A 22,633-nucleotide genomic window follows, 5' to 3' on the forward strand; every position below is an offset into this window, starting at 1 on the left:
AAGCCTTAAATACGGATATCCTTCTGGTACATCAGCTCTCTCATTGAGTGAGCAACCGTCAACTCAGTGAGTCCTTCAATGTCCAAAAAATACTGGACATCATCTAGATAAGCAAGCATAGTGCTTAAGAACCGGGAGACTGATTCAGTAGCGCGAGACTCAGTCGAGACTCCACAGAAAATAACAATTTGATCCTGCACTCGAGTTTCATAGCGGAGTAAGTGTTCGACCTCGGTTTTCGCATTTTGAATGATTGAGGTGTCGCCCTTGCCAAGCACTTCATCTGGCAAGCTTTTGACGTACTGAGAGAGGAGATTCTGTGTAAATGCGCAGGGTTCTCCAATTAGCACCAACATCTCGTCCTTGATGCTTTTGACAGCGAGCAGGCATGATGGGAGATCTAGTAATCTGTAGATATTTAAATTATGTTTCACTATTTATAAAACAAAAAAAGTCATGACATACAGTGCGTCATTCTCGTCATCACTCGTCTCCAGCTCAGATGGATCTTCATCATCATAGCCCAAGGCCACAGCAAGTGCTCTTTGAATCTCCCATACCTCCTGCAATGGCTTTGTGAGGCGAAGCTTTTGTCGCCTTTTCAATATAGCGTCTCTGTGTCTTTGTATGTCAGTTGAACTGCCGTCTGTCAAAGACAATTAATAAAAATCAAACTTACTTTTCATAATGATGTCGGCATCTCTCTTGACTCGCTGCAAGTTTTGCTTGTTCTGTTTGATGAGTGGTGGGATGCAGCATGATGATCATGCAGACTGGGAAAATAGACGAGTCAGCAAGGATATGTGAGAGACCGGCAGAGGGATGTATACCAGTGTATGGTCCATCGTGAATCCACAGCCTGAGGGCCCAGATATGAGACTCAGAAAGGGATAGAAGTTTCTGTGCTGAGAGCGAATGGAGGATCAGCTGTAATACAACATGCATCAGCCACCAATAGCGACTTCGTTGACTTGTCTAATAGGGTTACGGACATACATAGATACTGTTAGCATATTGGTGATAAATCTCCCCCTTTTTGTATGCTTCATCCAAGGCATCCATATCGATCCTAACCCACGCAATTATATCTTGTAGTGACACCCTGACCTCTCGCACACGTGTGAGTACTGCACTTCCTACCTTGCGTGCCTCTAGTTCTAAATCCTCGATTATATCAAGCGCTGCGAGGATATCGATGAGCACATTCGTCACTTCAGACTCCTCACACTGAATCAATGCGCAGCATAAGGTTTCTGTGAACTCGCGGGATGAGTTGCCGATCACTGCGAATAACTGTTGGTTTATAGATTTTGTATTCCTAGACAAAAATTTTATGAGTGGAGTTACAGTAGCTAGCTGACAACATAGCTTTCTTTATATGCCTGTCTATACTTACGAGCAGCTCTTTCCTTTTCTTCAGATGAGTTGTACAATTGAGGTCGGCCTATAGTGAGTGTGCCAGGGAGTTATACATGTTGGTTGGTATGCAAGGGAGATTTACTGCGTGTTCTGAATGCCCAGGTTGAATACCGCTATCCATTCAAATATAATAAGAAAATACCTGAGTCTGTGTATGCACCCTGGTTGGTGCATGAAGGAGATTTACACCTGGTTGGAGTGTGAGAGAGATTTACACATGAGGCCTGGTTGGTGTGTGAGGGAGATTTACTACACGTGCGCATGAGGCCCTGGTTGGTGGTGCCCGAGGGAGATTTATGTGTGGGATAATGATGACACGTTGCAAATAACACACAGCTCCTTACTTAAAATTTTCATTTTGGTTGCCCCGGCAAAACATATCAAGTCAGTAATGTACATGAAACACGTCACTGTCATGTGAATATGACTAAATCCAAAAATAGCATGGCCCCTCCTAGATGGACGTCAGTTGAACAAGAGGCTTGGTTGCAACCTTGGTATGAAAAATTCAAGGCAAAGCAGGGTGAAAAAAGCAAGAACTACAAGAATTTCTTTGCCGACCTTTGTGAACAATGGTTTGAAGAGTTCCCAGAACCAAGGCCAGGTCACATCACACAGGTAGGACCCCTGACGTTAATGGAGATGGGTGCAGCTCATGATGCACGTAAGACAGTGAGTATTCACCCATTAGGCTATGGATAATGATGTGACTAAATACATACGACAAAGAAATTATATACTTGATTCAAAAATAGCCTAGGAGGTTCAAGATCGGGCAGAAAGGCAAAGGCAAATACAATGAGTGTGATCGATGCCATGGTTTGAAGCATTACTGAGTGCAAAAAGCCCACGCACATGCTCCAGGAACAGGAGGCATACTCAAAACTGTTCTACACAACTCATGTTCAGCCAACTGTTAAAGGATCCCTGGAGAAAGCCGCTCAAGAACACAGGACACTTACCAATGGCAAACACGTCGCTCTTGTGAAGAAGGAGACTGCAATGTTATATGCCCAGGAGTCGCCTGATATCAAGGACCAAGTGAAGCAGTATCTCGAAGACCAGAAGCAGCAGAGAATCCAAGATAAGCAAATCGGACGGAGGCAAATGTGTGGTGATTACTCATGGTGAGCTCATGTTTATTACGTTCAGTGGCACCATATCACCAACTTACCTCCGCTTCGAAAAGAAACCTCGACAAACTTGTGGCAGTCGCTAACTCATTCTTGAAAGGGCTGGCAGAAGCAACTGGGATGTCGTTCTCCCTCCTTGCTGGGGGTCCATCTCCAGAAGCACTTGGGGCAATTGATATCTATAGGTAAGCTTGCATTTTACTGAAAAAATTAAAACCATATCTTACTTGTTCAGTTTTCATGTTGGTCAAACAAAGCTAGGTAACAACTTTAGCACCGCATACCCTGGGTTTGACGCCGGTGTCATGGAGCCCTTTCAAGACTTTCTACATCGAGTATACCGTGAGTTTTTTCTGAGCAATTGAATTCATTGAACTGACTGGGCATTAAATTTAATAGCTGAGGCTGGTGTATCAAGCCCACAACAGCAAGAGGGTAGTAGTGGAACTGGTGGTGACACAAGGGATTCGTCGTCGCACTTGGATATATATAAGTCGGGTAGTGAGCTTCTGTCCTTTTGGGATGTATCATCATCAGGTACTGGCAGCATCATTCATTACTTATCCATGATTGATGTATCATCGTCAGGTACCAGCGGTAGCGTCTCTAATGCCTTGTCCACTGGAGATGTATCACTATAGTGGTCTGATATGCAATCAATGCAACATGATACATCCCTCGATGGACTCCTCTTACAATCTCCCATCCTTCCAGAATCACTCACAATGGCGCCTTTGCCCACCATTGCCCCCTTTGCATGGCACCTGCGATGACTGGACGCCCCCAGACTTAGATATATTTCTCTCCAATCTGGATGTTCAAATGGGGTTGGAGCCACTAGCTGGTGCATCTGAAATCAATACTCTTACCATGGTCCCACTTCCCCCTGCATCACCGTTCACTGCTAGTACTGCCACCCTGCCTCCAGGCACCAGCTCAAGCATACTGCCCGCCATCTCTCACACCCCTCAACTGGACACTACTTCCACTCCCCCTCCAGACACCATCTTGAACACACTGCCCACCATCTCTCACATCCCTCCACCGGTCACTACTTCTGGTCACCCTCCAGATACCAGCTCGAGCGCCGAGTCACTCACTGGCAAACTTCCTCTCTCTTCGACAACTCCTTCCTTTGACATGGATCCATTGGCACCTACCCCAGGAAGCGACCGTCTTGATGACATAGACATCAATGATGGACCAGTGCTTGAAACACGCAGGACCAAGCACATCCCCAAGCCATCAACACACAACAACACTGCAAACGCGATCGGTGCCTCTCGGAAGGAAAACAAGCACCCCCAGGCTGAGATGTCTTCAGACCATGGATCTAAGTGAGTTGCGGCTATATCCAATATTTGTTCTCAACTTGATTAAATGAAATGAACAGGAGGGCGAAAGTGTGATGGGTCCTGAGTCACTCGTTCAACATATCTTGCTCATTCTGTTATCATCATTTGGCCGTGCCATTTTAATTTTTGGTAATGCAAGCATAGTATAGTACTTGTAATAAAGACATGTCCTCCCCAAAAAGACGCAATATATTGTTTTCTTGCATGTATGATATAGTTGGACACATTTTGAACATAACAAATGAGACGCTACACACTACTAAAGGTCATGCGGCAATTGACACTCATGAAACTACAATAAAACTTAAATTTCCTTCATGTGCACACCTCCGCTCTCGACCAAATCTCATACTGAGATGACCTTGTCCGCCTGACGACGTTGTGGCTGAATTTGCAGTTCTAGATGAAATTGAGGTGGTCAGTTACAATGGCAAGGATGATAAATGGAATGAAGCAGAACCTTAATGATGTTGAAGTGCTGGAGTGAAATACTTTGTTTTAATGAGCTGGATTGAGTTGAACATTTTGTAGATGAAGTTGAAGTGGCGAGTTACATGGCAAGAATGACGGATAGGACGAAGCATAACCTGGCAAAATGCAAGCACATGAGGACGGTGCGTCTAGGAAAAAGCAAAAAAAGGATTTGAACTGAGAAATCAGAGGAATTCAAAGTGGCGAGTTATGTGGCGAGAATGACGGATAGGACAAAGCATAACCTGGCAAAATGCAAGTACATGAGGACGGTGCGTCTAGGTGAAAGAAAAAAAAAGGATGTGAACTGAGAAATCGGAGGAATTCAACAAAACAAGTGGATGTGCAAAGAAAAACATATCAAGTGCGGGAAGTTCCTCATAGGCACTAGGTGAAGTCAAAAAGATAGATGAAAATACTATAAAGACAAGATCATAAGCAGGTACAGGCAGGTACAGGCACTCACCTCAGATTCAAGAGAGATCTGCCCTCAATGGACCTGCTCATTGAAAGATCCAGTCAATGGAAGCCGATGCAGAAGAACCAAATATTGGGTCCTACGGGAGGCAAGGGTCAACAGGTGGACAACGTCCATATATAGCATTCAACCTCCGTTTTTATGATTAGTAAGCCCGTAAAGCGGCTGCCCTAGGGATACATCCTGTCTGGATAGTGGACAATTAAACTGAATGATGTATCGGAGTTTCTGGCTTATAGTACAGTATAGATACATCTTTATAACAGTATAGGCTGCAACAAGTTGTATCTAATTACGCTGTTATAGCTTTCCAGCTGTGATGGTGCAAAGTCGTGATCTTGTCACGAACTCCTCATGGTAATCTAGATTTTCAGACATTCATGGCTATGTACCAGTAACTCAAATATCTCGCAGTATACATAACGATATTTAGCAGAAGCAGAATTATGTCATCCTATAGTCACCACGGCTACCATGTCACGGACTCATGAGTTCTCTGATGGATGCCTACACACAGGTTCGTGGCGTAAGTTGGAGGTATTAGAAGCGCACCTGTGATACATAATTGTGGCAGCCGTACTGCCCTTTACCGGTTTCTCACTAATGCATCACACTTGCCAGGTACCCCCCATTTTGGTGCTAGGTGATGCATATCACTCGCCTGCATCATAATATGATGCATGTTAGGATCGAGATGATGGACGAGTACATAGTAACGGTAAACGGGAATTTGTCGAGTCCGAAAGAATTTGTCAGTCACAGCGTCAGATATGTCAGAACTTTGTAAAGACTTACATTAGGTAGAATACAGTCCTTTGCACCAATTCAATTCAATCTAATACTTAATCTAATAAGATCAATGAGAGGGATAATTTTAACCAGAAACCCTTCTGGCTTACGATACTATAGCAGGGTTTCTAAGTAGACTCGTGACCAGTCCGTCTATGAGGCAAGCCATCGATAGACGGACTGGTAAATCTGAGTTGAAATTTGGAGTGCGCGCTTTGGAGCTGGAGCCAATTATTGAAACTTGCTTTTAGTCACATTGGACATAGTCGAGCGACCCTCGTGAAGAGTGAAGTCTCAAGTTGACTGCCATGTCCTGCCCAATGGTTGAATGAACCAGGTAGGAATAAATCTGCATTGGTGAGTGGTGTGAACAAATGCCACACTCGAATGCTCAAAAGTGTCATAAATGGTCTAAATCTGCCCTCGCAGCTGGGAGTCAATTCTAACTCGTTCAATGAGACTTGTTTCTCTTCTCTTTCAGCTCTGTCACCAGTGAAACCAAAAAGCATTTTTAGATTATTGATTTTTGGGCCAAAATTTATATTGTTGATTGAAATGCACTTGCAGGTTGTGCCGCTATTACAATATTTGGGACAATATACAAAGGTGAGTACTACTGAGTATTGAGGCCCAAGACCGATTGAACATCGTATAACTGCAGCTTGCTTGGTTTGGTATACTTTCTTCTTCGTATCACCCTAAAGATTATAACTTTAACATGTCGACATGATGATGTTAACATTTTCCAAACATGAACGAGGGATTAAGCGTCGGGAATCTTCGCTTTGAGCGCTTGGGAGAAGAATGTAAGTGCAGGCGCTGAGTAAGGAGGATACCTTCCCTGCATGAAGCCTTCCGTCCTTAGATATGTCCGGCGTTAATCAGGTAAGTTCGACATGGGCAGCCTCACACCCACCTTGCGTCTGCGGGGACATTGATATAGCCCCTTTGATGGGTGAAGGCGTCGAAGGAGTACTTCCCAAGGTATGATCCATCTGCAATGAATGAACGCTGAGCACCTCTCTCAATGACACGCGGAACGGAACACACAGCCAGATTGCCCTTGACCACCGAAAGGGATTTCATAGACAGCAACCTGAGCGAAAGTTTCATTGAGAATCAGCTGTCCGCTCTGGGTGCGCTCTACGACTTTGAAACACAGCTGATCAACATGCATCTCATATGTGGAAGGGTGATTCCTACATTTGTTTTTTGTCTCCTCATTTTCCGTGAAGACGTAAATGACAAGGGGAGTAGACCTATAGGGCATGAGAGTTTTCCCTGATAGGCCATCTTCGAAAGACTCACCCAGATTGTATGTGTGAAATGGCAGCGTCAACATTTGCAACTGGAATGATTGGCAAAATAGGACCAAATATCTCTCTACAATCACGGTTTGAGCAGTCAGTTAAATAGCGTTTGGAAGGGCATGAGCTCGACTGACTCTTCCATCAATGGGTCGTCCAATTTTACACCGGTAATGATTGCTGGCTCAATGCGAAGATCCTGCCCAGTTTGTCCTCCGATCACGACCTTTCCTTTGGTTCGGGACAAGAGACTCTTGTTGCGTTCGTAGTGCCGAGCGTTCACCACGCGAGCCATCTCAGAAGAGGAGTCAAGCGGACCCATTGGCCAGAACGAGTCATAAGCTTTTCTGAACGCCTCCACCAGTGCGCTTTGGTGTTCTTCCTGCACAAAAACATGATTCGGTGCGACACAAACCTGCCATGACAATGCAGTTATTTTGCTAATATTTAGAGCAACAGTGTAGGTTTTACCTGTCCTGCATTCTGTTGTTTTCCCCACAGAATCCTCTTCGCAGCGATCTCAATGTTCGTGCTGTCCCCGTCGACGAAGACAGGCGATTGTCCACCGAGCTCGAGAGTCACCGGCGTGAGCTGCTTTGCTGCTGCCTCTGCGATGATCCGTCCGACACTCGTACTGCCCGTGTAAAAAATGTGGTCCCATTTCAAACTAAGGACATGCGTGGTCTCTTCAACGGCTCCGAGGCAGACAGCATAGGCATCCGGATCAAGGTATTGCGGGATAAGTTTCGCCAGGAGGGCCGCAGAGGCTTGGGCATGCTCTGAAGGTTTGATCAAGCATGTGCAACCCGCAGCAATTGCGCCAATAAACGGCAAAATCGTGAGCACCCACGGAAAGTTCCAGGGACTAAGGGAGGATTGTTAACGTGCCACCAAGACAACTTGGCTAGATGGTAGCGGCTTGCCTGATGCTAAGCACTGTGCCCTTGGGCGTCTTGAAGATGGTTGTGTCCCACTCACTGCGCCAAGCCTCGACTTGCGGTTTCTCGGGAGAATTCCACTTATCAAGATTCTCGACAGCATGAAGGGCACTTGAAACCATCGGACCTAGTTCAGGGAGGGTGGCCTCAAAAGGATGCCTCCCAAGGTCAGCTTTCAGGGAAGCCATAATAGCATCGGAATTTTCCTGAACAAGGCGGGCGACCTGCAGAAGTTGCTTGCGGCGGTATCCCAACGGGAGGGTGCGACCCTCACGGAAGGTCTGCGACAACCTACTATGAATCTACAGGGAATATCAGCATTTATCATAAGCGCCATATGACGGATGAAAACCTCTGTGAGTTGTTGCTTCGGGGTATACTTCAAGGAGGCCATATTGACTCGAGTTGTAGGAATAATGGTTCTGAAGATCTGGCGAGAAACTGAATGGTGGGTACAGAGATGCCAGCATCTTAAACCACTCGGCGCGAATTGCCTTCATTGCTGAAACAAGGGCCTCCATGCTCGAGCTCAATTCCTGATCCCCGTTGCTGTATGTCGTTACATCTTCCTTGTTTACTCATTCAGACACCCAGCGCCCAAAACTATTCTGGACATTGATGGAAACGAAGAGATGCCACCAGTAACAAGAGGCTATGCCCATCATCGTCAAGTACTCCATCATGGAGCCACATCGTTCCGAGATGATCGTGATTCGTGAAGCGGATGGGGGTGAAATTGATAATCGGAACATGCCCAAACGTCATTCGGCCTGGGTTACCGGGTATCAAACCCACACCCGATCTAGACGCGCGTTGATGCTTACTTACACCTGAGGCCACCTGAGGCTCCCACGTTGTCAGGCCTGTTAGACGTACCATTGTGTCGGTGTGGCCGGTCTAAGTCGAGGCGCTTTGAGTGATTCCCTGCCAGTACGAATAATTGTGAATATTTATGGCCCTTTAAGCTTACTGTATCATTTCGACCTTAGGTTCGTCACACCGTTGCAAGCCTGACGAACCGAACCTATTTTTTGTGACAGTCACAGGGAAATCCAGCCGACAAACATAAAAGTGTGACACTTTGTATTGAGCAATTTTTCAAGAAAAAAATGATGATATTAAACTATGCTACATGTTAGTGCTCCTCAAACACATCATATTGCTTGTTTGCAACATGTCTGCGCTTTCCCCTCCCAAATGTAGTATCAGGGTCCGTAGAAATGGCAACTTGAACCTCCTCGAATGTATCACCGGCAGAGTCAACAACCAGCGACCCATCTACATCAATCCTGTACCCATCAGGTGCACACTTCATGCCAGATGCAACAAACTGCAAGAGGAGCTCTAACGGAGCATCGTCACCTGGTTCCTCTTCATTATCTTCAGGTACTGACTCAGTAACAACCTCCGTGTCTTGAGTGACAGCCTCCGCATCTTCGCTAGCAGGCTGACGACGTAGTTGGATGCACTCCCACATGTCTGGAGCAGTTTGTGGCAAGTCACGAAGCATGCGACGGGCTTCAAGACTTGTCAGACTCTCAAATGACAGGTTGAACATGTTGTCTGCACCAGCTGTACACAATGAAAAAGCCTGCACCCTGCATCAGTGGTCAACTTTGCTGAACAGAACTAATCTCACCTTTTGTATGATGCCAGGCTTGTTGAGGAGCTTGAAGGCCTCGATGAACCACCGCACAGAGCGATCGCCGATCACGGAGCGTTGGTTTTGTCACGTCAAGTCGAAGGTCATCTGGGGTCTTTCCAGCCGTGAGTTGTGATAGAGTTTCTGAAACAATATCTTTGTGCTGCAGCTCCTTTATAGCCAGTTTGAGGGATCGTTGAATGCCGACGTCGCAGGGCTGTGCAACACCAGTTGTACCGGCAGGGACAAAACAATAATGGATCCAAGGGTGGTTGACATCAAGCCAGGTGCGAAATGCGATAGAGCGATGAATTACCCAGCAATCGAGCTGCAGAATGCATGGTTGATCAAGTGGGACACCTTGCTGCTGTTTCTTCGCCATCCAGAATGGTACCAGAATCCCATTAATGGGCCTTTCAGCAAGATCGGACGTCTCAAGGAATGCACCAGGGCCTTGCAGCATCATATCCCATCCAAGTGTCTGCAACGCATGAGTTATTTTTCGTCAACAGCAGTACTAAGCTCGATATCTGCCCTATCAAGGCCGCAGTGTGCCAACCAATTATATGCTACAGACCAAATTTGTTTTGAGGCAACTGCACGGCCTACATCATGCCAATAGGTAAGGACCCAGCATGGCAAAATTCCCGGAAAACGTGGGTCACACACGGACTTCGCTCCGTCGTGTACAGCCTGTTCAAATGTGCCCAGAAGTCGAGATGACAAATGGAGAGGTGGGATGGAGTGTTAGAAGAAGCTGCTAGCGAGATTGGAGGTGTTGCATTCGACGGAGGAGAAAAACTTGCAGATATCAAGTTCACCAAGCGCAGGATCGAAATCAGGAAGAGTTGTAGAGTCAACAAGAGCCGAGACAGGCAGGTTTTGGAGAGGAATGAAACCGGAAAAGCAAGGGGGTAGTTTGAGAAGTCGATCTTTCTGTTCCTCCGGAATGATGCTCGTAGAAATATCAATAGCCTGTAGGCCTGTGGGCACGTCTGAAGCGAGGTTGCTGTGAGGAAACATGATGGGTGATATCTAAGACACAAACTGTGGGACACTTACCTAGAAACAAACTAACTATTGGCTGTCAATAGAGCAGCCTTCAAGCCAACAGAGAAGTAGTGCAAATCAAAGATTATCCATGTCACAGAGGCATCGCCGCCAGAGCAGACATTTGACGCAGTCAACGAACCTAAATTAGGTTCGTCACATGTCACAATGGCCAACGAACATGCTACAAATGATTACATAAGATTGCGGAGATTTTCACACGAACCTAAGGTCGAAATGATACAGTACCTGGCGACAACCTGACACATCCGGACATAGTGCCGATGTTCCTGATCTATTCATAGATGCCGGCGGCTAGGAAAGTCCCGTGCTTATGTCAGATACTCCTTGCGTGTACATAGTGTACACCGTCCATTGTCAAATGCTTACATAACTACAGGGAGTGAAGTATAGAACATCTGCAAAACGACTGAAATGAACGCTTAACTTACGCGCGTTACGAACACTTACAGACACTTATGACTTCAGTAGCGAAGTCATGCGATTGGTGGAGATGTCTGAACGCCAATATTACTCACCACATCGGGCTGATAAAACATAAACCAATTTATCTTTTGTTGATAAGATGTGATAGGCTCACAGATACGATACGATGAATGCGATAGCAATTGCTACATATTGATTAAGCTACTGTCTATACAAACTTGGTACTGAACATATGATAACTCTCCTTGTCCGCGAAGCTATTCAGAAAGAAACATTCATAGTGTTCCAAACAAGTCGCAGAGGACACGCTGTTAGCCACTGCCTCGCCATAAACTGGAATTAATTCAACTGCATGCGTCACATCTGTCACTCAAATGACAGCCCCTTCCCTACAGTGGTTACCGTTTTCGTCCTGCGTGTATGCGCGCTCCACAGTCCACATCGTGAGCTCGGGACGATCATCAGGGCTAGAAATGAAGCAGAAAAATTGGATGTAGAGCAGTGGGTCGGAGAGATACAACGGTAGTTCCAGGTTGGAACCTCGTCGAACGATTGGTTGAAAAATGAGTTGAACCTGTGCGATATAACTCGCTGTACATGATATCAGTAGGGCTACAACATAAGCACATGAAATAGACATACTCATTTTGCCGTTAGTGCCCATGGCATCAATGAGAACAGAATCACAATTTCCCAAGGGGAAATCATCGCTTGGTGGGTATGCTTGCACCACCCGACTTGGCATGATGACTCGCGGCTGGAAGGCCGAGTGAAGTTGCAATCGAAACTTGTGCCATACCTGGAAACGCCCATATTTGGGGTCCCAGCGGGAATGTTCACCACTGGAAACCGAGGAATGACAAATGAAGTTGGCGAGCGCACGATCAAAGTCGAGGACTGCATATTTCCTGCGTATTTCAGACAGTGAGAGTGATTTGTAATCAGGTGCGACATTGAGTTGAAAAGTGGTGAGCGCATCCTCAGAGAGAATACCTTTGAGGAAGTGATTACGGACTGGTCGGGGACCATGGATTGACCTGACTTCATCAGGAAGAACTCGGGAAACCCAGGAGAGTGCAGGATTGGTAGTTGTGATATCTTCATCTTCGGCATGTATGGCATTAACCAGTGACGCCCCACGAGAAGTCAGCAGCGTGTACAGGCCGAACATTTCCATAGATTCTTGGCGATTAAGAATCCGCACGCACTGCTCCATAAAATCTTTGATTTGTTGGGACGTCCGCGGGAAAAGGTCCTTGCAATGTGTGATAAGTAGCCGCTCCGTCACGTCAGCAGAGAACTGCATCAAAGTGCCCAATTTCTTAATTGTACCATCGAAGCTCTGCAGAAGCTCGAGTTTGGGGATGAAAAAATCCTCTTTGATACCCTTCTTCCCCTTCCTTGCCTCGGCCTGGACAATAGTGTCCTTGAAAGAGTGGAAATCTGAAAGCGCCTGAACCATTGACTGAAGTGATTGAGGTGAGTGAACCGGATTCTGTGCGAGGTAAAAGAACTCCATGAGGGCACGAATTGCATGAATGAATCTGGGTGGAACGACCCCTGCGATTGATGCAACGATAGTGCGTTGGATGTCTCTATGCTCGCGGCCTGTCATCTGATTAATGTGAGTGATACCTTTCGTAAAGTGGCGCGTTCCGACTCACTTGTGCTGCACCATGAAGCGAGTATCAAGCTCATAATGTCCTACAATTTCTTTGATCCATTTCAGTAGATGATCCGCGAAGAATTTATGGCAAGTGTGCAGCACTTCACCGGCGAGAAAAATGGACGGACATGCAAACATCCAATCGTGCCAGTGTGGCATATGAACACCAGATAGATTAACGGCTTTGGCCGCTTTCTGGAACTTGTCGAGATCCCAGGGATCGACTGTTTGGGATATCTCCACAATGAGTTGCAATGTGTGCTTCCCGGTACGAGGGGGGTGGAGAATTCCATTGCCAAAATCCGCTTGTGTTGTCATAGTCAGTGGGGATGAGTTTTTGCTGACTGCAGCAATCATAGTAGCCTCTGGTAGGTCGCACACATGAGCGACGAGCGGCGTAAACACATGACAAATGTAACGGGAAGGATTGGGCATAAAGCAGCCATCCTTCGCTGCGGCCTTGAGGTTGGCGCAAACAAGGTCCATACACTTATGCCACAGTCTGGCTTGGAGAATAGACTGGTAATCTGGATGGACACGGAACTTGACGACAGGGATGTAGGCTATGCAGCGCCAAGCTCGTAATGTTGCTTTGGAATGAACCTCAGAATCAATGTTACCGATGGTAACGAAGACCGGGTGCATCTCAATTCCTCCGGTAAGTCGCGTTATGGGAGTTTTGTCGGATCCTAAGATTATTGGGACTTGAGTCACACCCAACGGGAGATGGTCCTAGAAATTACAATTGGTGAGGATTATATTAATAACAGGGCGACCAAACCTGAATTTTCCATGCCATATCGGCACTCATGTAGTCTCCATATTCACACTTATTTTCGACGTTAGCGACGTGAGGGTGAAAGGTCATGTGGTTTGCAAAAGTTGGGTCGCTGAATAGTTGCTTGACAACCTCCAGCGCATCGCGCCAAACAAGCTCCACGGGACGAACAGTCTTATAGCCTTTAAATTCTATTTTAGAGACTTTCCACGGGACAAAAGAAGGCAGTGAGTCCATCCAGTCCAGGAGGCAATCTTTTGTGGTAAAAGATGGTTTTGCGCAATATGGAGAGTCAAACTGTGAAGGCAAGAGTTAGGAGTACAGCTCAGCCTGACAGTTTCCAGTCACAAAGGTCACTTTCTCGGGCAGCTTACTTGCGTGAGAAGCCATCCAAGAGGCATGTACCATACCCTCCCAGGCCATCTCCACTGGAGCTTCGGTTCGCAAACCGCGTGACAGGACGAGTACGCCAACCTGACTTTACAACTGAACAACTGCAAGAGGTATTTGTCTTTTCATTGCTTTGTTATACAAGTTCTCCAGTTCTCACATAGTCTATGTTCAAAAGCACGAGGATGCAATATCCAGTGGCCTCTCACAGATGAGCTTTGGTACATTGTACAAAGTGTTCAAGGCAGTACTTGCTGGTCGTGAGGCTGCTTGCCATGAAGTAGCCACATCGTTATGGCAGGTTGAAGCCTCAGAGCGCATGAGTGCATTCAATCAGGCGCTTCACCAGGAGAACAAAACCCGGCTTTTTTTGAAGGACGAACAGCTGAAGAAGATTAGGAACATTTTTTCCGAGCGTGACCGCACAGAAATCGAAGATGATACGAATTACAATCAAGCCGTCTACAATGATGAATGCGAGATACTTCGCGCCATCACCACTCAAGCAGAGATAATCTCAAACCACCTGGGCTCCAGTGCCAGACGTGAATTATTAGCATCTACCGGCGAAACTACCTACCTCCCTCGTTTTGTTGGTACTCTGAAAAATAAGGACAGTATCACACGTGCACTGGGGGGTGGTTGTACGGAGGCCAGTGTCATCACCGATACCGACACCGATATGGATTCTGGTGAAGATGATGCTTCAGTCAGGCAGCCCGGCCAGCAGGACTGACACAGCGTGTAATTGTGACCATCAATGGTATGTGACCACCAAGCCATTCACAACACTCACACTGATCATTATCAATTCAGTCATCGTGTTAATAGATTGTTATCAACTGGTACCACCTTGCTTCGACCGTTCAATAATGTGCTTCGCCCGCCCCGGCCGTTCATATATGTCTTTCTGCTGTTCATAAATCACCTTATCGGACACGCCCCTCCCCTCTTTTTACACTTCGTTAGTAAATCGCCTTGCTTTGTTTGTAAATCACCTTATCAGCCCGCCACGTGTTCCTGGTTTGTAAAGATCGTGTAAAGTCTGTGTCTCTTTCCCCCCTATGTACTATTACATCAACTCGCAGTTTAAATGCATGCGTGCGCTCTCACATCCCCTCCACCCTTGAATGCCTAGTGAGCATAACTCTCAGCAACAGCGAAAAACTAAGGCCAAAGTCCCGAAGCCACCGCGAGGTTCTGGCCTCAATCCATCAGGCGAACTGGCAACTGACCAACTCTATATCCCCACTGAACAGCCACAGATGTCCTCTTTTGACTTCGACGCCCATGCGGCCCCTGGAGGTTGGCAGGGCAGTAACAACGATAGTGCACTTCCCACTCCAATGCCAAGTAGCAGCTGTAAGTCCGACTCATCACACTTTCGTTGACTGATTGCTCATCATTCTGCAGCCCTGCATAGCTGGAGCATGCAGGGCGCCAACACCGATAGTCACTTATCTTACGGCCATTCCTATGACACTTCGTCTTTGGAGCACGCCAGCACCGACTTCGATGATGATCACCCCCCTTACAACTCCAACCCTCAATTTTACGACACTGCGTCCATGGAAGCGCCCTCCCAGGGCGCTTACCCACCTCAAGGATCCTCTCAAGGCACTGCCGCCAGCACAAGTGCAACTGATGCGACGCCCATACAACAAGGCGAAATTCCATGCATGGATGTGATGCATGTAAGTAAGTTTGTTTTTCTTCAATCAATTTCACGCTAATTTTTATTATTCAGACGGCGGGCCCAGCAAGGGAGCCAAAGCAGCGAGGCCAACAACGAGCTATGCCGCCTACGCCACACTTGATCCCCTACCCAGCCACGCACCCACAAGGCGCTTCCGAATCTGCTCCCACAGCCTCAGCCTCAGCCTCAGCCTCCACCTCGCAACCTATGTCCTCAACATCTGACCTCATCCAACTAACAGACAACATCATCGGCCAGACCATGAAAATGGCAACACGGCTGGTCACGCGCGAGCTATTCGAGGAGCAAGCAATGGCGATCAACAAAGCCGCCAAGAAGATAATGCTGAATCGAGTCATCCGGGACTCCATCCCACGTTGTTTTGGACCTAACAGTAAGTTTTTATCCCAATGATCATTAGCATCATGCTGACCCTTTATTAGCAACATTTCAGGAATTCATTACTAACAAACATCGCAAAGAAGTCGCGAATGCGCTGTCATCCACGTGCGGGAAGCTCATTGAATTCGCGCGGGACGGCGTCTTCCACGCGTACAGACTTTTCCCTCCGCGGTACAGTAACGCGCCTGCTGTCATCTTTCGCAAATACATGATCAAAAAGATCATGCGTGATGCAGACAGACTCGTTTTCATGCATATCTACACTTTTGACCAAGTGAGTTTTCATTCTCGTTTGCGGATAGCCTAACCCCTCTTTTTTTTCAGAATGGACGTGTCGAAATCAAGGCAAAGTTTCAAAACTTCTTCATCATGGCCAACGTGATCTGCTTCACTTGGTCTCACTTACGCCACGAGTTTCTCGGCGAGACGGAAGAAGAACAGCTCAAATGTTTGAAGGTGATCTGGGCGCTCGCCGGCGCAGCGACGTTCTGCGGCCTAGACGAGCAGTTTGAGGATGAGTTGAAGGTTGAGTCTTTTGGGGGGATGGTCGTCAATCGTAAATTCCTTTCTATTCTAGCCGCCATCAACAACCTCACTGGGGACGAGCGAGTAGAATTCAACGACTTTTTATGGTACGTGTTGGTAGTTGGAGCCTCACAAGTGGGCTCGTAAATACACATCTCTACTACTACTATGTTTTGATTCTTTCGATTGTACTACTAGTATGACTGATAATCTTATGTTGTGTCGATAAACCTTAGATCTCGCATCTAAATGTACTCAGGGTTCAAACATAACCAAAACCAGGCATTTACGAACCAAATTTCGTGCTAACCAAAACGGTAACTCTCGCAAGTGTTTTAGACGACATTTTCACCAAGTCCAATTTTTAGATGAAGATGTATTAATTGTGACCTGAGACCTCTAGGATATCCTGCAAGGTGCGAGACTCCTCTTCCGCCAATTGCTCATCGTCTTCCTCCTCCTCCAGGTCTTCAAGCCCATCCTCATCCCCACTCAAAGTCCCTAAGGCCAACGACTCATCGACAGCAGCAAGACACAGTTTATGAGGCACCTGAACTGACGGAGAGGACGTGCTCTCTCCTGGACTGTTGTGCAGGGCCTGCCCAGGGAGCAGTGTCCTGGAAAACCCAGGTAGCCCCGCAATGTCTCGCAGCCACTGGCAGTGATAATCCAGGAAGCGGCCGCATGTGTTCCGGAGGATCTGTACTTGATGGGCCAAACCTGAGTGCAGCGTGTGCAATAGGATCTTGCATTCCTCCAGGTAATGTCTCTCGTCTTGCAGATACGTAGCCACACGCCTGATCTCTACATTCAGATGCTCAATTCCTTCCCTCACATGACACATCTTGAAATATAAGTCCATTGCATGGCAACCAGATGGAGTAGCCCACAGGTGTTGTGAAATATCCTTGCGTGCGTCACAGAGAAGCTCGAAATCTGCTAGGAATGCATACTCAACAACATCTTCCCACTTCAGTGCTGGACGTGGTGAGGATAATGCATGAGCAGTGAGGTTATAGCGGTCGAGAGCTGTATGGATGGCTGCAGACCGGACTTGGAGGGCCTTGCCGATGTGTTTTCGCATTTTATAGCCTAATTACAATGCACATTGAGTATATATTTCAAACAAAAATCGACGACATACCTGTTCCTGCCCTATTCATCTTGGAGAGTTTGAAGATCCTGGCAACAATTAGTCCTTTGAGCATGTCCAATGCCAGCTGGTACTTCCTGTTGGCGACGAGCCGTCCAGCATTTTGCCACTTGGTATCTTCAGGTTGCCAATCTTTGTCCACACCAAGCTTCATCTCCAGGTTGTGGATGATTTTGAGGTCCTTCTCGTAATTCTCTAGTGCATGACAGTGTGCTGTCTCGAGTCTTACTGTCATGCTAATGTCAGCCTGTCCAAAGGATGATCCTGGCATGGTCAGAGATCATGCCGTCCCATCTAATTCCTTCCTAATACTAGAGATAAGTGTCGTCACAGGGATCAAAGAAAATAGGTATGTACTTGCTTGTGGACAAGTTTACAAGCTTCTGCCAATATTCCATTTGAAAAGTTTCCTGCTCCAGCTCATGTGTACGACTTAGGAGATATGCATGTTCATTCTTGAGCCACACCTCGAGTTCTGATTCATCCATGACACTGAGTTCCTGCATCAGGCATGGAAGAACAGTCTGGCCATCATACAGAATGTCGAGTGCCTGTTTGTAGTTGTTGTATAGGAATGTAACTACCAATGAACCCGTCAGACAAAATGTAATACAAGGCACCATGTGACTCACTCAAATTATGATATATTTCAAATTTGTTGTTGTGCTCGAAATAACCTAAGATTGCTTGACGACAGTGAAACACACTCGCATAATGAGTGGCAGGAGCGAGCGCATGTGACTTTGAGAATGTCCGTTCACAACCCTCGAGGTCTTCTAAGCCGAGGCCAGTGACATACATTGTGAGGTGATCTAGTTGACATAAACGGCGGTGGGCATGACCATGAAAAGCTCCGACAAGCGAGGTGTGATTCAGGGTATGGGCACAAGGACCAAGAGAGCTGCGAGAGAGTGTGGTCTTGAACCTACATCCAACGTCGTACCCCCCACCAAGGTTGTGTCCAAATGTATCGAGTAGCCTTGAGACAACAGTGAGTGGATATTTTGCACTGGAATGTTGTTAGTCGCTTACCTGAGTACATTGCAATGAAGAATTGAACATACCGTTCACCACTCTGCACCATCTCTGCAATGATAAGTGTAAAATCGTGTTGACACACTGCCATAAAGATCCCCAACTCATCAAAAACTCCCCACATCCGTTTCATTTTGTTGTCCTTCATATTTTTCCATCGACCCACACAAGGGTTATTATCCTATCAAAGCATTAGTCAGTAGAGTTGTAGTAGGTGAAGCTTACCTCGTCATAATCATTGAACAAATCAACTTGAGGGTTTAACGTGTCTGTGAAAGAATCCACATACTCCCTGGTCAAGTAACGATAGTCTATGATGGATTGAGATGTCGGGAGCTCTGATGGCTGAGGATTGTTCCATGATACTGAATCTTTGGCATGCTCCTTGTCAGGGACTCGCTTGAGTAAATCGTTTCCATCCATTGCATACAACAGACTAAATTTGAGTTGAGGTTCCGCATCCAGGGTATACAAACATGCAGGACATGCATGTTTGAGGTTCCAGTCGATAGCACTTCATCCTATTGCCTCCTGGACCAGTGAACGAACCTGCGTGCAAATGAGCAAGTAAAGATCCAAAGTGATCAACAATTGGTGTGACAGGTAGCTACGGAAACATTTCTAGATAAATAATGAATCATTGTTGTATAGATAGTGTTAGTGTGATGTTATGACTCATGCCTTGAAAATCACAGAGAGTCTTCGTAAATGCTTGAATAGGGAAGTTCAGGCAGCGCTGGCGTGCGATACAATAAAACTCCAGGCAGTCAATGGTCATGCCAACTGAAGGATTAATCGGGGAACAGGGAATGACACTGTGGCGGACGAGTGCTGAAGCAAGATACATGTCGGATGAGAGAATTGAAAGGTGCACTTTCTCAGCGTCTGTAGAACTTTGTAATCGAAGCAAAGTAAATAAACATTCAATACTCATGATGTATATCAACAACTTTGATAAACACTTGGCCAGCATTGACGTCATCAGCATCAACATCTTTCTGCCTCTCAAAAAATCCCATTCCACATTTCTCATCTCTCTCCAGACTCCATGTAAGGTATGCTGTAATTAGTGCTGGCATTTGGTAGTCAAACACCTCGATCCGACATTGTGTTCGATCGCATCGTGACTGGTAGTCTTTACGACAAACTGACTGTCTACTATGGCTTCAAGGTATGCAGTGAGCCATCTTTTACCTTCAAATTGGACTTATGCATTCCAAAAATCACCAGCAATCCCATGGGTGAGTTCCTGCAGTTCTCCCCCTCCATGACTTATATCGAGTGGCTGGGTTCCATTGAGAACATCCCAGGCACCGTAGGACTCATCGTCATCCACCTGGGCATTATCATCTGTGACATCGCCATGGTCACGCAGTGCCTCTAGGGCACGCCATTGATCAGCAGACATTTCTGAGGTAAGTCATTGGAATCATATAATTATTATTGAGTAGCAATAGTCACTACATACCTTGCAGTTGAGCCCTCCACTGTTCTATAGCACTTGCTGCTCATTCAGCAATTTTTCTTGGCCTGAGTACCTCCTGAGTAGGCCCAGAGCCCCGACGACGAGGATCGCATGAGGACACAACATGTCGAATTTTTGTAGACACTAGTCCAGTGCGATGGCATGTGCATGAACTACGGCTTGTCATCATTTTCCAATGTTTTGATTCTCAATTATTCTCAATTTGCAAGTGATTGATGCGCTGTTCAACAGATTCACGTGATATGATACTGATCTAGCGTTTCTAGGCCACTTACTTGTCAATTGAGCAAGTGTCATGCATCACAGTTCATCTGAAGATCCTGAGGCAGATGGTAAGATATATATAATGAATATTATGTATACATCTGACTGGTTGACACTGGCAGCGCCTCTCACACATTCCCACAAAGTCACATCACTTGAAGTGTGTGAAACAAAGACTACTGTGACCACCGAGACTTCAGCACCTGGTACTGCCAAGACACGGACAAGAACCAGCACCATGAAAATATTGAGGACTTGCACCACAGAAGTCAATCAAACATTCGCTTCCCCCTCCCAAAATACTCCCAGCTCTATTTGATCTCGAGTGGCACCATCTGCATGGTCCCACACCCAAGCCTCACTGTCATCCACTCAAACAACCATTTTGGCATCCCCACACGCACCACTCTATGGCCCATCAATTCCCCACCCAAGCACATTCAATTCACCTCCAGAAGGGCATACTGTATCATTTCGACCTTAGGTTCGTGTGAAAATCTCCGCAATCTTATGTAATCATTTGTAGCATGTTCGTTGGCCATTGTGACATGTGACGAACCTAATTTAGGTTCGTTGACTGCGTCAAATGTCTGCTCTGGCGGCGATGCCTCTGTGACATGGATAATCTTTGATTTGCACTACTTCTCTGTTGGCTTGAAGGCTGCTCTATTGACAGCCAATAGTTAGTTTGTTTCTAGGTAAGTGTCCCACAGTTTGTGTCTTAGATATCACCCATCATGTTTCCTCACAGCAACCTCGCTTCAGACGTGCCCACAGGCCTACAGGCTATTGATATTTCTACGAGCATCATTCCGGAGGAACAGAAAGATCGACTTCTCAAACTACCCCCTTGCTTTTCCGGTTTCATTCCTCTCCAAACCTGCCTGTCTCGGCTCTTGTTGACTCTACAACTCTTCCTGATTTCGATCCTGCGCTTGGTGAACTTGATATCTGCAAGTTTTTCTCCTCCGTCGAATGCAACACCTCCAATCTCGCTAGCAGCTTCTTCTAACACTCCATCCCACCTCTCCATTTGTCATCTCGACTTCTGGGCACATTTGAACAGGCTGTACACGACGGAGCGAAGTCCGTGTGTGACCCACGTTTTCCGGGAATTTTGCCATGCTGGGTCCTTACCTATTGGCATGATGTAGGCCGTGCAGTTGCCTCAAAACAAATTTGGTCTGTAGCATATAATTGGTTGGCACACTGCGGCCTTGATAGGGCAGATATCGAGCTTAGTACTGCTGTTGACGAAAAATAACTCATGCGTTTGCAGACACTTGGATGGGATATGATGCTGCAAGGCCCTGGTGCATTCCTTGAGACGTCCGATCTTGCTGAAAGGCCCATTAATGGGATTCTGGTACCATTCTGGATGGCGAAGAAACAGCAGCAAGGTGTCCCACTTGATCAACCATGCATTCTGCAGCTCGATTGCTGGGTAATTCATCGCTCTATCGCATTTCGCACCTGGCTTGATGTCAACCACCTTGGATCCATTATTGTTTTGTCCCTGCCGGTACAGACTGGTGTTGCACAGCCCTGCGACGTCGGCATTCAACGATCCCTCAAACTGGCTATAAAGGAGCTGCAGCACAAAGATATTGTTTCAGAAACTCTATCACAACTCACGGCTGGAAAGACCCCAGATGACCTTCGACTTGACGTGACAAAACCAACGCTCCGTGATCGGCGATCGCTCTGTGCGGTGGTTCATCGAGGCCTTACAAGCTCCTCAACAAGGCCTGGCATCATAATGTCTACCAAGGATGAGATTAGTTTCATGATCTCGCAAAGTAGACCACATGTATGCAGGGTGCAGGGCCTTTTTCATTGGTACAGCTGGTGCATGGACCTGACATGTTCAAGCCTGTCATTATGAGAGTCTGGACAAGTCTTGAAGCCCGGCGATGCTTCGTGACTTGCCACAAACTGCTCCAGACATGTGGGAGGTGCATCCAACTACGTCGTCAGCCTGCTAGCGAAGATGCGGAGGCTGTCACTCAAGACACGGAGGTTGTTACTGAGTCAGTACCTGAAGATAATGAAGAGGAACCAGGTGACGATGCTCCGTTAGAGCTCCTCTTGCAGTTTGTTGCATCTGGCATGAAGTGTGCACCTGATGGGTACAGGATTGATGTAGATGGTCGCGTTGGTTGACTCTGCGGTGATACATTCGAGGAGGTTCAAGTTGCCATTTCTACGG

The 22,633-nt window shown here is 46.6% G+C and overlaps 10 protein-coding genes across 10 annotated transcripts; 4 read left to right on the forward strand and 6 right to left on the reverse strand.

Moving 5' to 3' along the window:
- Positions 1-5: 5 nt before the first annotated feature.
- On the reverse strand, positions 6-1,062 carry F5891DRAFT_1190582 (uncharacterized protein; the record flags this gene model as incomplete). The annotated part of the gene is made up of 4 exons (XM_041367326.1): positions 6-408; positions 466-615; positions 680-927; positions 997-1,062. 4 exons carry the CDS (start codon positions 1,060-1,062, stop codon positions 6-8), a joined length of 867 nt encoding a protein of 288 aa, XP_041224369.1.
- A 780-nt stretch (positions 1,063-1,842) lies between these two features.
- On the forward strand, positions 1,843-3,961 carry F5891DRAFT_981683 (uncharacterized protein; the record flags this gene model as incomplete). The annotated part of the gene is made up of 9 exons (XM_041377140.1): positions 1,843-2,091; positions 2,175-2,221; positions 2,247-2,533; positions 2,572-2,737; positions 2,788-2,894; positions 2,952-3,053; positions 3,141-3,181; positions 3,267-3,889; positions 3,946-3,961. 9 exons carry the CDS (start codon positions 1,843-1,845, stop codon positions 3,959-3,961), a joined length of 1,638 nt encoding a protein of 545 aa, XP_041224370.1.
- A 2,215-nt stretch (positions 3,962-6,176) lies between these two features.
- On the reverse strand, positions 6,177-8,612 carry F5891DRAFT_448769 (Aldehyde/histidinol dehydrogenase). Its single transcript, XM_041371873.1, has 9 exons — positions 8,243-8,612; positions 7,876-8,192; positions 7,424-7,817; positions 7,090-7,367; positions 6,954-7,028; positions 6,849-6,904; positions 6,696-6,794; positions 6,562-6,640; positions 6,177-6,505 (listed from the first exon to the last, which is right to left on the reverse strand). Exons 1-9 carry the CDS (start codon positions 8,282-8,284, stop codon positions 6,409-6,411), a joined length of 1,437 nt encoding a protein of 478 aa, XP_041224371.1. The 5' UTR covers positions 8,285-8,612; the 3' UTR covers positions 6,177-6,408.
- A 413-nt stretch (positions 8,613-9,025) lies between these two features.
- F5891DRAFT_1190586 (uncharacterized protein) lies at positions 9,026-9,995 on the reverse strand (the record flags this gene model as incomplete). Its single annotated transcript, XM_041367327.1, has 2 exons — positions 9,026-9,462; positions 9,530-9,995. The coding sequence occupies 2 exons, from the start codon at positions 9,993-9,995 to the stop codon at positions 9,026-9,028; spliced, it is 903 nt and encodes a 300-aa protein (XP_041224372.1).
- Positions 9,996-11,237: 1,242 nt separating this feature from the next.
- F5891DRAFT_1129379 (uncharacterized protein) lies at positions 11,238-13,896 on the reverse strand (the record flags this gene model as incomplete). The annotated part of the gene is made up of 5 exons (XM_041364388.1): positions 11,238-11,392; positions 11,423-11,620; positions 11,672-12,664; positions 12,968-13,399; positions 13,848-13,896. 5 exons carry the CDS (start codon positions 13,894-13,896, stop codon positions 11,238-11,240), a joined length of 1,827 nt encoding a protein of 608 aa, XP_041224373.1.
- Positions 13,897-14,074: 178 nt separating this feature from the next.
- On the forward strand, positions 14,075-14,599 carry F5891DRAFT_981687 (uncharacterized protein; the record flags this gene model as incomplete). The annotated part of the gene is made up of 1 exon (XM_041377141.1): positions 14,075-14,599. The coding sequence occupies one exon, from the start codon at positions 14,075-14,077 to the stop codon at positions 14,597-14,599; it is 525 nt and encodes a 174-aa protein (XP_041224374.1).
- Positions 14,600-14,993: 394 nt separating this feature from the next.
- F5891DRAFT_1190589 (uncharacterized protein) lies at positions 14,994-16,633 on the forward strand (the record flags this gene model as incomplete). Its single annotated transcript, XM_041367328.1, has 5 exons — positions 14,994-15,225; positions 15,277-15,557; positions 15,611-15,953; positions 16,003-16,235; positions 16,286-16,633. The coding sequence occupies 5 exons, from the start codon at positions 14,994-14,996 to the stop codon at positions 16,631-16,633; spliced, it is 1,437 nt and encodes a 478-aa protein (XP_041224375.1).
- Positions 16,634-16,865: 232 nt separating this feature from the next.
- On the reverse strand, positions 16,866-19,521 carry F5891DRAFT_1129380 (uncharacterized protein; the record flags this gene model as incomplete). The annotated part of the gene is made up of 9 exons (XM_041364389.1): positions 16,866-17,578; positions 17,631-17,875; positions 17,952-18,219; positions 18,272-18,648; positions 18,704-18,855; positions 18,900-19,019; positions 19,041-19,188; positions 19,292-19,295; positions 19,350-19,521. 9 exons carry the CDS (start codon positions 19,519-19,521, stop codon positions 16,866-16,868), a joined length of 2,199 nt encoding a protein of 732 aa, XP_041224376.1.
- Positions 19,522-19,881: 360 nt separating this feature from the next.
- Positions 19,882-20,265, reverse strand: F5891DRAFT_1190591 (uncharacterized protein; the record flags this gene model as incomplete). Its single annotated transcript, XM_041367329.1, has 3 exons — positions 19,882-20,084; positions 20,143-20,174; positions 20,213-20,265. The coding sequence occupies 3 exons, from the start codon at positions 20,263-20,265 to the stop codon at positions 19,882-19,884; spliced, it is 288 nt and encodes a 95-aa protein (XP_041224377.1).
- A 1,510-nt stretch (positions 20,266-21,775) lies between these two features.
- Positions 21,776-22,117, forward strand: F5891DRAFT_903164 (uncharacterized protein; the record flags this gene model as incomplete). The annotated part of the gene is made up of 1 exon (XM_041373498.1): positions 21,776-22,117. A coding segment is annotated over one exon (342 nt), but the record flags the coding sequence as incomplete, so codon positions are not given.
- Between the last annotated feature and the right edge of the window lie 516 nt (positions 22,118-22,633).

Source organism: Suillus fuscotomentosus (genome assembly GCF_016647785.1).
Source record: "Suillus fuscotomentosus strain FC203 chromosome Unknown F5891scaffold_37, whole genome shotgun sequence".
Classification (NCBI taxonomy): Eukaryota; Fungi; Basidiomycota; class Agaricomycetes; order Boletales; family Suillaceae; genus Suillus; species Suillus fuscotomentosus.

Excerpts from the sequence above, each read along its gene's own strand:
- F5891DRAFT_448769 (XM_041371873.1), bottom strand. The coding sequence starts at position 8,284 with ATGGCCTCCTTGAAGTATACCCCGAAGCAACAACTCACAGAG. Across the intron at positions 6,905-6,953 it reads ATTTCACACATACAATCTGG|GTCTACTCCCCTTGTCATTT; the intron begins GTGAGTCTTTCG and ends CATGCCCTATAG. Across the intron at positions 6,641-6,695 it reads TGGTCAAGGGCAATCTGGCT|ATGGATCATACCTTGGGAAG; the intron begins GTGTGTTCCGTT and ends CATTCATTGCAG.